General features: G+C 37.0%; 1 protein-coding gene across 2 annotated transcripts; it reads left to right on the forward strand.

The window, feature by feature from the left end:
* Positions 1–8,617: 8,617 nt before the first annotated feature.
* LOC140802974 (protein DETOXIFICATION 24-like) lies at positions 8,618–13,017 on the forward strand. Of its 2 annotated transcripts, none has more exons than XM_073158614.1 (9): positions 8,618–8,759; positions 9,185–9,428; positions 9,607–10,148; positions 10,229–10,315; positions 10,392–10,448; positions 10,547–10,785; positions 12,128–12,246; positions 12,576–12,662; positions 12,765–13,017. In XM_073158614.1, the coding sequence occupies exons 2-9, from the start codon at positions 9,189–9,191 to the stop codon at positions 12,843–12,845; spliced, it is 1,452 nt and encodes a 483-aa protein (XP_073014715.1). In that variant the 5' UTR covers positions 8,618–8,759; positions 9,185–9,188; the 3' UTR covers positions 12,846–13,017. The 2 variants fall into 2 exon arrangements, with proteins under 2 accessions (XP_073014715.1, XP_073014716.1); XM_073158615.1 differs by having other exon boundaries at positions 8,661–8,759; positions 9,166–9,428.
* The last annotated feature ends 2,947 nt before the right edge of the window (positions 13,018–15,964 follow it).

Genomic DNA, 15,964 nt, shown 5'->3' on the forward strand with positions numbered 1-15,964 from the left:
TGTCCTCAGTTGCGAGGTGGAGCAGGATCCAGTTCTGGATCTCAGACGACTGTTCAGCAGAGGAGGCAGGGTCAGGCAGTGGGTAGTTCGAATCTTCGACCTCGTGCCCAAGGTCAGGTGTTTGCGCTGAACCAGGATCAGGCTGCAGATGAGACCGGGAGAGTCATAGCAGGTACTTTTTGTTTATGCGGTATTCCTGCTTTTGTTCTTATAGATACCGGAGCATCTCATTCATTCATTTCTGCACGATTTGTTAAGCGTCATAAGTTACCATATGTTTCTCTAGACGTCATTCTTTCCGTTTCTACCCCGATGGGTCATTCGGTTTTAGCCAAGCGTCTAGTGATGGGTTGTACCTTAGATTTTGAGGGTAACGAATTGATTGCGAATCTTATGATCTTGGAGATGGAAGATTTCGATTGTATTCTAGGTATAGACCTATTGACTACCTACCGAGCTACCGTGGATTGTTACCAGAAGCTTGTTCAGTTTCGTACGACTGAGAGCTCTAGTTGGTTTTTCTATGGTGAGGGAGCGCGACCTCCGATGCCAGTGGTATCTGCTCTGAAAGCCTGTCGTGCTTTAGAGTCGGGCGGGGAAGGCTACCTCATCTATGCGATTGATTCGTCCACAGGTAGTGTTGGTATAGAGGATATTCCAGTGGTTTGTGAATTTCCTGATGTCTTCCCAGATGAGATTCCTGGTTTTCCTCCGGTTAGAGAGGTGGAATTTGGCATTGAGTTAATGCCAGGGACTGCACCGATTTCTCGTGCCCCCTATCGTCTTGCTCCGTCAGAGATGAGAGAATTGAAGCAGCAATTGCAGGATCTTCTTGATAAAGGTTATATTCGTCCGAGTGTTTCACCTTGGGGAGCTCCAGTTTTGTTTGTCAAGAAGAAGGATGGATCGATGCGATTGTGCATTGATTATCGCCAGCTGAATCGTGTGACGATCAAAAACAAGTATCCATTACCTCGTATCGATGATTTGTTCGATCAGCTTCAGGGTACCTCTGTTTACTCCAAGATTGACTTGCGATCGGGTTATCATCAGATGAGAGTTAGAGATGATGATATTTCCAAGACTGCATTTCGTACTCGATATGGGCATTACGAGTTTCTAGTTATGCCATTTGGATTGACGAATGCGCCAGCAGTGTTCATGGATCTGATGAATCGAGCTCTTTCGGGATTTTCTAGATCAGTTTGTTGTGGTTTTTATCGACGATATCTTGATTTATTCTCACAGTGTGGAAGAGCATATCCAGCACTTGAGGATTGTGTTGCAGATTCTTCGCGAGAAGCAATTGTATGCTAAGCTGAGTAAGTGCGAGTTCTGGATTGATCGTGTAGTATTCCTTGGTCATGTGATTTCCAAGGAAGGAATTTCTGTGGATCCCAGCAAGATTGAGGCAGTGCTGAATTGGTCACGTCCTACGACGGTGGCTGAGATCCGTAGTTTTCTAGGTCTGGCAGGGTATTATCGTCGCTTCATCGTGAATTTCTCTCAGGTAGCTAGACCCTTGACGCAACTTACTCGGAAGGATGTTCCATTTGAGTGGTCATCTGAGTGCGAAGATAGTTTCAGAGAACTTCGTCGACTTCTGACTTCTGCACCTGTTTTGGCGTTACCGTCAGGATCTGATGGTTTCAGTGTTTACACCGATGCCTCTTTCCAAGGCTTAGGGTGTGTGTTGACACAGAATGGTCATGTGATCGCTTACGCTTCCAGGCAGCTGAAATCTCACGAGGAAAAGTACCCTATTCATGATTTAGAGTTGGCAGCTATAGTGTTCGCACTGAAGATCTGGCGTCATTACTTGTACGGGGTTAAGTTTGAAATTTTTACTGATCATAAGAGTCTGAAGTATCTGTTCACTCAGGCTGAGTTGAACATGAGACAACGTCGTTGGATGGATCTACTGAAAGATTATGATTGCGAGATCAAATACCATCCAGGTTCTGCGAATCTCACAGCCGATGCTCTTAGTCGTAAGGTGAGAGCCTCTGCACTTCAGACCAGTGCTATGATTAGTACTATTCAGGATTGTTGTTCGTTGGGATTTAACTTCAAACATCGGAAAGGTATGGAGAGCATTCGTGTTGCTACCATTTTATCTGAGCCAGCTTTGTTCGCTCGGATTCGAGATGCACAGATGTCTGATCTCAAGACTCAGAGATTAGCCCGATTGGTTAGTGGAGATAGCAATTTCCATTATCAGTCTAATGGTCTTCTGTGTTTGTCTAATCGGGTTGTGGTACCAGAGGATGATACTTTGAGGGAAGAAATCTTGGCTCAGGCTCATCGAAGCAAGTTGAGTGTCCATCCGGGAAGCAACAAGATGTATAAAGATTTGAGGACACGATTTTGGTGGAAAGGGATGAAGCGCAGCGTTTATCAGTTTGTTTCCAAGTGTCTTGTTTGTCAGCAGGTTAAGGCAGAGCACCGTCGACCGGGAGGATTATTGCTGAACTTACCTATTCCCGAATGGAAGTGGGAGCATATCGCGATGGATTTCATTACTCACTTGCCATTGTCTTCGAGGAATAGTGATGCTATTTGGGTAGTGGTGGATCGACTCACCAAATCTGCTCATTTTCTGCCATATAACCGTGATTTCACTTTCGATCGTATGGCTCGATTGTACATTCAAGAGATTGTACGTTTGCATGGGGTACCAGTCAGTATTGTTAGTGACAGGGATCCTCGTTTTACCTCACGATTTTGGGATAGTTTCCAGTCAGCATTGGGCACTTCACTAAGTTTGAGTACGGCTTATCATCCAGAGACCGACGGTCAGACGGAGAGGACTATCCGTACACTTGAGGATATGTTGCGAGCTTGTGTTATGGATTTCGGACCCGCTTGGCAGGATCATTTGCCTTTGATTGAGTTCGCGTACAACAACAGCTATCATCGTAGTATTGGTATGGCACCATTTGAGGCGTTGTATGGGCGACGTTGTCGTACTCCATTATTCTGGGACGAAGTTGGGGAACGACATGTTGAGGGACCGGAGTTAGTCCAGCAGGCTATTGATAAGGTTGCAGTAATCAAGAAGCGGATTAAGACTGCTCAGGATCGACAGGCTAGTTATGCGAACATCAAGCGTCGACCTCTTCAATTTCAGCCAGGTGAGAAAGTGTTTCTCCGAGTTTCGCCTTTTCGCAGGATTTTGAGATTTGGTCTCAAGGGTAAGCTGTCTCCGAGATTTATTGGTCCATTTGAAATATTGGAAAGCGTGGGAGATTTGGCTTACAGACTTGCATTGCCGCCGTACCTATCAAGTATTCATGATGTGTTCCACGTATCTTTGTTGAGACGATACGTAGCAGATGAGTCTCACATCTTGCATCCATCTGAAGTTCAACTAAATACGGACTTGTCTTACGTAGAACGACCAGTGCGGATCCTCGATCGCAAAGACAAGGTGTTGCGGAATAAGATCATTCCTCTTGTCTTAGTTCAGTGGCAGCGCAGAGGCACTGAAGAAGCCACTTGGGAGCTAGAGAGTCGTATGCGTTCGGAGCATCCAGAGCTCTTTTGAGTTTTACTTTGTTTATGTGTGTGTTTTCCGTTGTAATCTAAATATCAGTTGTGTTTAGCAACAATTGAGATATAATAACAAGGTTGTTACTCCTTTTTGTTCATCCTCTAAACTTGATTTCGAGAACGAAATCTTTTTAAGGGGGGAGAATGTAGTAGCCTGAATTCCAAATTGGGTAATTAACGGATTAATGGTGATTAAGAAGGTTTAATGTGTAATTTTGACCGTGGTCATGATCGGACGGACCGAAGATGGTTCGGTAGCACCGAAGAGTTCGGACGATCCGAAGTGAGTTCGGTGGATCCGATCATGAGGTGTCAAGAGTTGATCGACACGTCAGTTTGCATGCAAGTTCGGATGATCCGAAGTGTAGGTTCGGTAGATCCGATCATGAGGTGTCAAGAGCCGATGGACACGTAGGAGTTCGGACGGTCCGAAGTGTGTTCGGTGGATCCGAACATAGCCTATAAATAGTGCTCGGAATTCCTCATTTTGGATTGCAAATTCTTGAAGTTGTGTCTCCTAGTTGAGAGGTTTGGAAGGTTTCTAGGGTTAGTTGTTGGTCGAGCGATAGCCAAGAGCTGCCAGGATTGGTAGCGTAGCGACGCCTGAGTTACGAGGCAATTGATATCAAAGGGCTGTCGACGGACGAAGGTAAACCCTAAACCTTTGGTATTACTGGTTTTGCTAGTCGAGCATGGTAGTATTGTTCATTGGGTATGCTTTTGATGCGTAGGCTTGTTCTAGACCTGATTAGCGGTGTTGCGTAAGGCTAGGCTTGCTGTGATAGAGGTACGAAAGTACTATCCGAGATATCCTGGTCGAGTATACATCCTTATATGTGTTGCATGATTATGTGGTGCATTGATATATGTCATATGATGCATGCTATTATGTCACGTTTTATGATGCATGTTGCATTTCATGTTGAGCCGTATCTCCTTCGAGATATCCTTTACTGTTGAGCTGTATCTCTTTCGAGATAAGCTATATCTTGTGGGGCCGCTCAGCCCTGTCTTGTCTTGTGGACGCATGGACACCGAGAGTACACAGTGGCCGACGGGTCGGGAGGGCTTCGGTGATCCGGGACATTTTAGGTCCACGTCTGTTCTTGCAGTGGATGCAGTGACCCAGAGGTAGTACCGCGCGGCACTATCCACTTGGCGCCTCTAGACTGAGCATTTTGAGATCCTTTGTTACTCCTGTTTCTTGACTACCCTGGTATCATATCATAGCATGTGCATTTCATATAGGCTTGTATACTCATGCTTTTGTACTGGGCGTTCTTATCGCTCACGTCCTCGGTTTTGTTTATCTTGGACACCCCATTCCCACGGGGCAGGCCTCAGGTTAGACAGCTCAGGAGGAGGAGGAGGAGGACGTTGAGTAGCTGGTTGATTTAGTTCTTCGGTATCTTTTTGATTCGATATGGTTGTACCGTATATTTTCCTTTTAGTTTAGTGTCCTGGATTTTCGATTGGGTTGTATAACTATCTTTTGGTGACAGTTTTCCGCCTTTATGTCTGATTGTTTTTAATTAAGTTAATCGCATGCTTAGTTCTTGATTAGTAGGTGATTCTGGAACGGGTCACTACAGTAGTTGCTCAATAAAAGTTTCGAAAAACTAAAACATTTGACAAGAAAGATATTATACTTTGAAAATAAGGTAACATGAATTATTTATAGATTTTCATGCAGTTTTGCGGCTTAAATGAATTTATGGTAGTTCACTCCTTGATTATCCTCAATAAATAATAAATAATTAAAAAGAGGTTTAACCCGATTTAGTGGGCTGAATAATGAAACCAATCTAGTGAGCTAAATAATAATAAGTTATAACCCATCATCCACAACTGAATTTAACTTTAATTATTCATAGAAATTCATACCTTTCTTCAATTATATACAACTAGTTACTCTGCACACGTGTTGCGTGTGTACAATCTTTTTTATCATTATCGATGGACTAAAGTGAAAATACACAAATTATGGAGGAACTAAATTGATATTTGAATGATTGAAATAAAAATAAAAGTGTGTGTTGAAATAAAAAAAAAACAAAAAAAAAAGTGTAATAATACTATAACTGTAAGGGTAAAACTGGAAAAAAAAGATAGTGTCCTCCTTGACAGTTTTTATAAGGTGCTCAGCCTTAATAAATAGTATAGATGTTAGATTCTAAATGTTACTCTCAAATAAATAAGAAATTATTCAACTATATATAAACGATATAAGATTAGGCAAAAACTTATGTGAGACGATCTCATTAGTCGTATTTTGTGAGACAAATCTCTTAATTGGGTCATCCATGAAAAAATAATCCTTTTTATGCTCAGCGTATTACTTTTTATTATGAACAGGGGCAGAGCCAGAAATATGGCTCCGCCGGGCTAGAATTTTTAACTTTAGAATTTTTTAATATTTTAAATTAATATACCCGGACTAATATCATATTATTCTAAAATTATAAAAAATTTACCTATAAATTTTCCAAAAAAATTTGGGCCACTCGGGCTATAGCCCGGGTACAAGCTTACATAGCTCCGCCCCTAATTATGAATATCAGTAGGATTGACCCGTGTCACAGATAAATATTCGTGAGACCGTCTCATAAGATTATTAGATAGAGTTAAATGCTTTTATTCTTTCAATCGAAATCATCCGCATGCTGAAATTCTCATATTTATATTTACCAATGATATATTGAAAATATGCAACATTATTCAAAACCTACATATATTAACAGTATTCCATCTGAGATAAAAATTTATTGGATTATTTAAATAATCCTACCAGCTCATGATATATATATATATATATATATATATATATATATATATATAACATTAATTTAAAAGATATGAATAACGACACGATTAAAAATGTTTAAGCAATCGATTAAATGCTTAAACAATTGAAACTAAATTTATTTTTACTTTATATAATCAATGAATATTTATAATTGCTTTAAATCTCAGCATAAAATTTACATATTTTGCTTTAATAATGCCTATGAGTTGTGTGTCATTAAATTAACTAATATTTAATTATTATTTGAGTAAATTGTAGTAATTTATTGAGTTGGAGCCGTTGAGACATAAATGAATTGAAGGGTTATTAATAATATTTATATTATAAGAATATTTCAGATTATAAAAATTAATTATGAAGCCTATTTTTAAGGATATGATTTAATACAAGGTACGTAAGACAAATTATTTCTATAATGTATTCAAATTTATTAATACTTATATTTTTAAAAATAAAAGTCTGGGACATTCATTATCAATACACTATCCTTTCTCCCCACGAGTATTTTAAAATTCTCAATTCTCAAATATTCAAAATCTTTTTCCACAAGCAATGTTTCTTCCAAAAAAAAAATAATAATTAAAACAATATTATATTATCGTCTCATTGCCATAAACGAAACTTGAAGTATATATATTTGAAAAAAATATGTCGCCCAAGTTCTCTGTGGACTGTAGTTAACATATATTTATTCCAACGAAAGAGAAGGGCAGCCAATTACAATATCTTAGATATTTGTCTGATTATTTCAAGGTTCGTTTGTCAAATATAATGATTTAAATTAAATTCTTGACCATTATTCAAATTAGTTACTCTGCACATGCGATGTACGTGTGTATATTCTTTTTTATCATTATCGATTGGCTAAAGTGAAATTTGACAAATTATGGAGGGACTAAATTGATATTTGAATCGTTGAAATAAAAAAATAAAAATAAAAGTCTGTGTTGAAATTTAAAAAAAAATAAAAACAAAATTGTAATATCAGTATCATATAAGGATAAAATTGAGAAAAAAAAATTAACGTCATTCTTATATGGTTACTATCATGTCATCAATTATAATAAAATAGAATAGATAGAATATAATATAATAATGATAACAATAAATTCTGGTCATAAAAGTCTTGATTTAGATTTAGAATCTAGACATGCCTAGCCTATGGAATGATAAATTTGATTAATCATCGCTCTCTTATTCTAAATATAAATATTGTATTTTTTTATCCACATATGTTCCAAATATACAGGATAATATATTATATTAGCTACTTTTTTTTAAAAAAAAAATATCATATTGAAATTAGGGATGTCAATGGATTTGGGTTTTATCCAGACCCGCAATAGACCCGCGTGTATGAGGTGGGTTTGGGTATACTAAATGGGTCATGGGATGGGTCTCGGGTCTAATTTTTCAGACCCGTCCGGATATGAGGCGGATCATGAGTTCTATAATACTCGTCCCATATATGTATATATAAATATTTTAGGATTTTAGTTTTATTAATTTTCATTTTTTTAGTAGCTTACCTCAACTATAACGATCTTAGATATTCTTATGTCAATTGTTGTATTTGAATATGCTTTTAGCAATAGTGGAAGAATAATTGGTTCTCATCTTAGTAAACTTAAATATTGCCTACTCACTGATTTTATATTGATCTGTTTAAATTATGTTATGACTTATTTTTGGAGATGTCAAGATTTTTTTGGAGAGCTAACAACTTTTTTTATGTCGTGCAAATACTTTGTTTGTTATTATTAAGTGTGGTCAAAAACACGAATTAATTTTCCACAATGTTGCATTTAGAGGCTTGTCTGTTTCATAATTTAGTCACGTGAGAAGAAATATTACTTTTTTATTTTAAAAAAATTCGGGTCTCACTGGTCTACCCGGCCCCGTTTCGTATTCGAGGTGGGGTGGGTCCGAAGAATATTTAACCGAGGTGGGACGGGTAATAGTTCAAAGTTTTTTTCATAGGGAGAGTCTTGGGTTTAACCAAACCTGCCACATACTCACCTAATTGACATCTTTAATTGAAATATTCATTAAATTAATTTATTTATGAAATTTGTTTTTCTAATAATTTTCTTAATTGTGTCAAAACGCAAATAAATATATATTTGTTTATTAGTTTTTAGATTAAAAAAAAACAAAAATATATTGCAAATTTCAAATAAATTTCAGAAGTACCGTACAGTTTCGTCATGGGCGTACGTCTTCCACGTTGATTGATAAATCTTAACCGGTCGCTCTACCTACCCAACCCCCGGTTAAGTGAACCCACCAACAGCATTAACTATCAAATTCATTTTCCTCTTCAGACAAAATAAAACACTCATAAATCATTATAGAATCTGAAAAAACCTTTGATTTCACAGTCAAACAGCAAGCTTCTGAGGTGTCTTTTTTGTTTATGTAACGTGTGTTTATTTTCGTGTTCATTAAATATTTCGGCATTTGAGTTATACTGTTTTAAACTTTATATTTCTTGCATCTTTATTCAGTGAATCTTGTGTGTAATTGTTACATTGATGTTCATGTTTCTTGATTTGTTTGTACGTTCGAACCATTTTCATTAATGTGCTAAATACGAGACTTCATCTTTTTTCAAAGCGCCTGCACGTAAGCTTTGGCTATTCAGTTACGAGATTAATGCCTCGTGTAACATATTTGCTCAAGTAGAATTAATTTTAGAGCATGGATTGGAACCAAGATCTCGACTTCGGTGAAGTGGTCAAAAAAAAAAAGTTGTGGCTTATGAATTATAAATAAAAAAATATTATTCCACGTTGCTGAAATTTCAGTCTCCATTCATTGTTGTAGAGCAATGGAAGGTGGAATCCAAGAAAGGCTGCTCGACTCAGGAAAGGAGGGTGATTTGAAAGGGAGAATTTGTCAAGAATCGAAAAAGATATGGAGGGTTGCCTTGCCCAGTGTAATATCAAGAGTAACTTCTTTCGGCACTATTGTAGTGACCCAATCGTTTATTGGGCACTTAAGTTCCGAGGATCTTGCTGGTTACGCACTTGTTCAGACCTTACTCGTCCGATTCGTTAACGGGATATTGGTAATTTCGAGCTATGTGACCATTTACAATGCGATTTTCTTGATAATGATTAGATTTTAGATGTGTCATGTGTTGGATATACCTTTTTCGAGTTTTCATAAATTTGTTGCGCTGCTAAAACTATACGAGAGATTGTATTTGGCCACGCATTCCCTTTTCCTGATGTCTGTTTTCGCAGATAGGAATGTCTAGTGCGACTGAAACTCTATGCGGCCAAGCATTTGGAGCAAAACAGTACCATATGATGGGTATTTTCTTGCAAAGATCATGGCTCGTTGATCTCATCACTTTGACAATCTTACTTCCCGTATTTTTATTCGCAACGCCAATCTTTAAGCTCCTAGGCGAAGACGAGACTATCGCTAAATCTGCAGGATATATTTCTTTATGGTTCATTCTCTTCTGTTATGCCCTTGTCTTTAGTTTGACAATACAAATGTATCTGCAAGCACAGCAAAAGAACATTGTCATTGCATGGCTTTCGGTTATGCAGTTCGTGCTCCATGTCCCCCTGTCTTGGCTTTTTGTTAACGTTCTGGATTTCGGGATCGATGGTGCAATGGGTTCTCTGTGTATATCTTCATGGTTTGTTGTGTTTGGTGAGTTTATATACATTTTTGGCGGCTGGTGTGATGAGTCGTGGAAAGGATTCACGGTGGCTGCACTGAAGGATGTCTTCCCGGTTGTGAAACTCTCGATCTCTTCTGGTCTTATGATTTGGTAAAATCTTTCCCGTTTATGTTTAGGTCTCAGCGAATGTCGTTTACTTGTGTCGTTGATCAATGATAATCATTGTATAGCTTGGAGATGTGGTACTATGCCATTCTTGTGCTAGTAGCAGGATACATGAAAGATGCAGAAGTTGCCATTTCCGCCTTCTCTGTTTGGTAAGAATTCCATTCGGTTTTCATCCTTTTTTTGCCTTTTATTTAAAGATGGCCACTAAAATACTCAGAATCTCAGCATCAATATCAACGGCTGGGAGTTCATGATATGCCTAGGACTACTTGGTGCGGCATGGTAAGCGTTCTTATCTCGCGTGCTCCAATTCAAACCCATATATTATCACTTGAGATTTGAAATTTTTGCATGACAAGTCACTTCTTTTGATGTTAAAGCGTGCGGGTTGCAAATGAACTCGGGAGAGGAGATGCTAAAGCTGTTAAATTTGCAATCAAAGTCATACTCTCCACTTCAGTTGCATTAGGGCTCATCTTTTGGATTCTCTGCTTAGTGTTTGGCAAGAAAATTGGATACGTGTTTAGCAACGATGAAAATGTTGCCCAGACTGTGTCGGATCTCTCTATTCTGCTCGCATTCTCCGTCTTGTTCAATAGCATTTATCCAGTTTTCTCAGGTTTTTCTTATTTCTCCATCTATGGATTTCTAAACCTTAGTTTTAAAACTACACTTCTGCGAAATATAAATGTTTCAAGTAAATGAAATACGTGAGTTACAAATCTCTCTGTCATGCTTCACTACAAGAAAAGTGTGTTTCCGCAGCGTGCAATGTGCGCCGCGGAAAGATATTCGCGGCGCACATTTGCACGCTGCAAAGTTGAAAGCCGTTGAAAGTTAAAGAGTATCCGCGGCGCGCATGTGCACGCTGTTAATGCTATTATCCGCGGCGTGCATGCGTACGCCATTAATACCATTATTTGCAGCGTGCATTGTTTGCTGTGGAAACATATAACATTAGCGACGGTATAAAACCGTCGCGCATTTTAAATCAGCGACGGTTTTATAGCCGTCACTAATTATAAATCGGCGACGGTTTTACAGCCGTCGCTAATTTCTGGATCAGCGACGGTATATAAACTCCGTCGCTAAGTTTTTAAATAAAATAAAAAAAAATTACTTTTATAAAATTGTAATAAATTTGTAAAAAAAAAGAACCTGAAAAAACTAATTATAAAAAAAAAAATAACACTTAAAAATTCTTATAAAAAAAAAAATAACACTTAAAAATTAACAAAGAATGAAACGAAAAAACAAACTCTAAATTTTAACGAGAATGTTCGAAAAATTTAAGTGTTGTCCTGTGGGGAAAATGGAGCGGAAGTGGGGATATTTATAGACATGGTACGACGGCTGTCAGATTATTTGTCCCTATTTGCGACGGTTTATGTGTACACCGTCGCTAATTGCGACAGCATTTAACATACCGTTGCAATTTGCGACAGTTTGTAATCATTGTCGCCAATAGCGACGGAATGTTTTTAAACCGTCGCTAATAGCGACGAAAATAAACCCGTCGCTGATTTTAAAATACCGACAGGTTTGCCTTAACCGTTGCTAATGAGCGACAGTTATCACAAAACCGTCGCTAATTATTACGGCGTGCGCTTAATGTACGCCGTTACTATTTAGACACGATTTTTAAAATTTTTTATTATTATTAACAGTGCACATAAACCTGCACGCTGTCGTCTATATGATTTTTTAACAGCACGCATAAATGCACGCCGCAGAAATTCACTTTCCGCGGCGTGCATTTAATACACGCCGCGAAAAATCACTTTCCGCGGCGTGCATTTAATGCACGCCGCGGAAAGTGAATTTCTGCGGCGTGCATTAGATGCACGCCGCGGAAAGTGGTATTCGCAGCGTGCTTTTATTGCACGCCGTTGATGACGTGCTGCGGAAAACCATTTTTCTTGTAGTGCTTGAAAAATCCCGGAATCTTGTCGTGGTCTTAGGTGTGGCTGTGGGAGCTGGTCTGCAAGCAACGGTAGCTATCGTCAACGTCGTTTGCTTCTATCTGATCGGTCTACCAATCGGCCTGATTCTTGGATATGTGACCAATCTTCAAGTAAAGGTAAACAAGGCGTTTCCAATGCAACTAACTAAATATTTACCATTTGATTCACTCAAGTTGTAGAGGATATATAACTAATTAACACAGTCTATAGCTGAATTGAAATGGGTAACCAAATATAATAGATTATACTATCCCGACTCGTCCATATGAGAGTTATGATCATAAAGGAAAAGATCCAGCTTTCAGCAATCAAGAACACAGATATCACACAACTCCTATGTTAACTTATAACTGAAATTCGTGTTCCCATATCTTCAACTTTATATTTTTCCTCAACACATTATGACACCCGTAGTTTTATTTGAAAAGTGACGATGATCTAACAGGGACTTTGGATTGGAATGCTGTGTGGAGTTATCACCGAGACACTTGCTCTGAGTGTCATGATGTGGAGAATAAACTGGGATGAAGAGGTATTCTCCATTCGCGGGATGGATTCGCGCCAATGATTAATTTCTCTCATTTTAGTTTGTGTTTATTGGTCTGGACTGAGACTCGGATGATGGACATAACAGGTATTGAAAGCTTCAGCACGACTCAAAAGATGGTACTTGGAAACTCCAGATGAGGCTAATCAAGCTACTAATCCTGCTTGAGTTCTAGCTCGGAACAGGAGCGTGGCGGGCACTTTCAATGAAGGAAATTTGTTCAAATTTCGTGTTTGATTCTTTTGAATGATATGCATATTTATTTCCCTGTCCGTGATGGTCTAATTCTGGGAGAGAAGCTCACAATTCGTCTCTTTAATTTGAGTTTTTTTTTTGGTCATTTTTGTATGAGTAGAAGACATGTATGTACGTTGCACATGAACATACAACGACTGTAATATCTGAATTTTTCATGATATATTTTGAAATTATAAAGATCTATCCATAAATCGCGTCATTGAAAAACTGATTACAAGTTATACAAATATTCATCGAAAGAAATTTGACAGGCATAAAACATGAATTGGTTCGGGTTAGTGTCAAGTTAGACTGGTTTTGGGTTGGATCGTGTTGGGTCACACGTTGACCCGAAAACTTTTTTTTTTTGAAAATATTATCTATATTTTTATATATTGTATGTATGAACAAAATTTATTGTATATTGATATGATAAATTTTCATCATTTAATATTTATTTTGTATATTTTTTTTATGTTTTTAACAATTGTTTATTTGATTTAATAAATATACTTTAATTTTTTACCATTAAACTTTCAAATTTAAATCGAAAATTTTGTTATTATGTGTTTAAATTAAAATTTTATTATTATTTTTTTTTTTGAATTTTTTCATTATTTTTTTTAAAAATAAATAAATAAAATTCGGGTTATGCGGGTTAGACGGGTTGAGTCGGGTTAGACGAGTTCGTGTTTGGTTTGGGGGTTTTCAGGTTGCTTCAGGCTCGGGTTGGGTTCGGGTTGAAAAAAAAAATTCGCGGGTTGACCCGAAACCCTACCCACCCTACCTGATTGACACCCCTAAACTTTCCTCATGGGTTTGGGGCCCTACGGGGAAAACCAGAAACGGGGATGAGGATCCCCGATTTTTTCAGGTTCAGAGATTTTTTAAAATCCCCGATGTAGTTCGGGACGGGTATGTGATTACCATCCACATCCCCGAATCCGTCCCGAAAATAATATCAATAGTAAAATAATAGTATTATTATTATCAATAATATAATAATATCATTATTTTTTAAAATATTATTATTAATATTGATATTAATAATAATATTAATATTACCACTAATAATAATAGATAATAATAAGTGTTGGTTTGAGAAAATCTCCGAATCCGTATCGCTTTGCCATATTAATATTTTTGAATGGAGATGGAGGCGGGGATAGGAAAGTTGATCCCCGAAGTTTCGGGTTTGAGGATTCCCTGAACTCGAAAAAACGGAGATCGAGACGGGTATAAGGGTGATGCACAATGACTGTGATGGTGAAGATATGACGAGACCGAAGCACCGTAGGATTTTATTATATTTTGTTGGTGATGCAGCTTATTGCACACTTTAGTTTATATATAAGTCGGATTTGAAATATATTTATATATATAATATTAGTCGGATTATATTTAATATGTATTATTTCAATTTTTTTAAGAAATTTTTATTTAATTTATTATATTTGATATAAATTCAAAATCATTAATAATAACATATTAATAATTAAAATTATACATATAAAAAATGATAATTATTTAATTATTGTTAAAATAAAAATTTACGGTAAATAATAAAATCTCAAACTCACAAAATATATTAAATTACACACTTTGTAAAATTTTTTTCACTTAATTTTCACAAACTGAGAGCCCTATTTATAGAATTTCTTTGAAAATAATTACATCATTGCATTCATCATATTTTCAATATTTTCAATACTCCTTATTCTGATAATGATCATGATATAATGATTGGCTTTATTACATGTTTTTATATTGGGCTGTTAAAAACCTTACTAAAAAAACTCATAGGGATAAAAACCATATCAAGGAAAAAAAGTACAGTAACGTAAACTCCCTCTCACGTTAACACGAACTATTCTTCAAATTTCGTAGATTGCGCATTCCAATGTTATATATATGATTTTTGAATATTGTTGTAGGAAGTGCCTTTGTGAAGAGATATGATGAGTTTTCACTTGATTAAATGTAAAGAATATCAATATCTTTATTCTAATCAAGCTCGTGGGTGAATGCGAAGAACTTAGGGAGAATATGTTTAGTTATGTCACTTTTTATGTATTCTACTTTCATTTGAGTAACACATGCATCATTATCTTCATATAGTTGTCATATGCTTCTTGTCGAATGATAATGATCCGCATAAGATTTGGATATGTTGGGTCATTGATTTTAGCCACACACATTGACGGCTTGCTCATGTAGTGCAATAATCTCGCCATGATTTGATTAAATTGTTACGAGTGTTTGTTTCTATGAACGCAAGAAATTGCAGTGCCTCCACGAGTAAATACATATCCGGTTTGAGAACGTGGTTTGTGTTGATCAGATAAGTACCCAGCAGACCTCGTGGTATGATGCACTTCCTAACGAGTTTGAGAAGAGTGTCTTTAGGCGGCTGGTTCGACTAAGAACCTGTTTAGAACATACGATACACTTCCTAATGAGTTTTTTGATCTTAGGTTGCGAGGTAGACCTCGTGGTACCTATTGCATATTCAAGAACTTTATATTTATTCAGCTTACATATGTATAAAGATAAAATATTTTTCACAATTGGATAAAATCATAAATTATTTTTAAAATATAGATTGTTTTTATATAAGAGTCTATAAAGTCCAAGCTACAAGTTGATTCATTGAACACCTATTCTAACACTAAGTTCATCTGGTAAGCAGGTTGAATACTTCCAAGCATGTGCCTTCTTCATTACGAAGCAATTTCACCATTTCTCTTAGTCACTTTCAAATAGCACTTTCTTGTAGCCTAATTCCCAAGTTAGCTCAAGTCTTTTGTACACAGCCCATAATTCGGCTTTCTCAGTAGTGCATGATCCGATGTTATGGATGAAACCTTTGATAGTTTGATCCATTCTCCCAATCCATTTCTCCAAAGTCCACCGTAGCCCGTCATCTTCCCCCACGTTTTTGGAGAAGGGTTCCACCTGATAAAGCTATTAACAGATTCCTTCGTAGCATTCCACCTGATAAAGTATCATGTCGTAGCTTTGTCTTCCATTTTGTGTTAGGATATTTAATT

Source organism: Primulina eburnea, chromosome 10 (genome assembly GCF_022965805.1).
Source record: "Primulina eburnea isolate SZY01 chromosome 10, ASM2296580v1, whole genome shotgun sequence".
NCBI lineage: Eukaryota > Viridiplantae > Streptophyta > Magnoliopsida > Lamiales > Gesneriaceae > Primulina > Primulina eburnea.

Coding starts and splice junctions, on each gene's coding strand:
- LOC140802974 (XM_073158614.1), top strand. CDS start 9,189: ATGGAAGGTGGAATCCAAGAAAGGCTGCTCGACTCAGGAAAGGAGGGT. Junction 10,316..10,391: donor ATTTCCGCCTTCTCTGTTTG/GTAAGAATTCCA, acceptor TCAGAATCTCAG/CATCAATATCAACGGCTGGG. Junction 10,449..10,546: donor GGACTACTTGGTGCGGCATG/GTAAGCGTTCTT, acceptor TTGATGTTAAAG/CGTGCGGGTTGCAAATGAAC.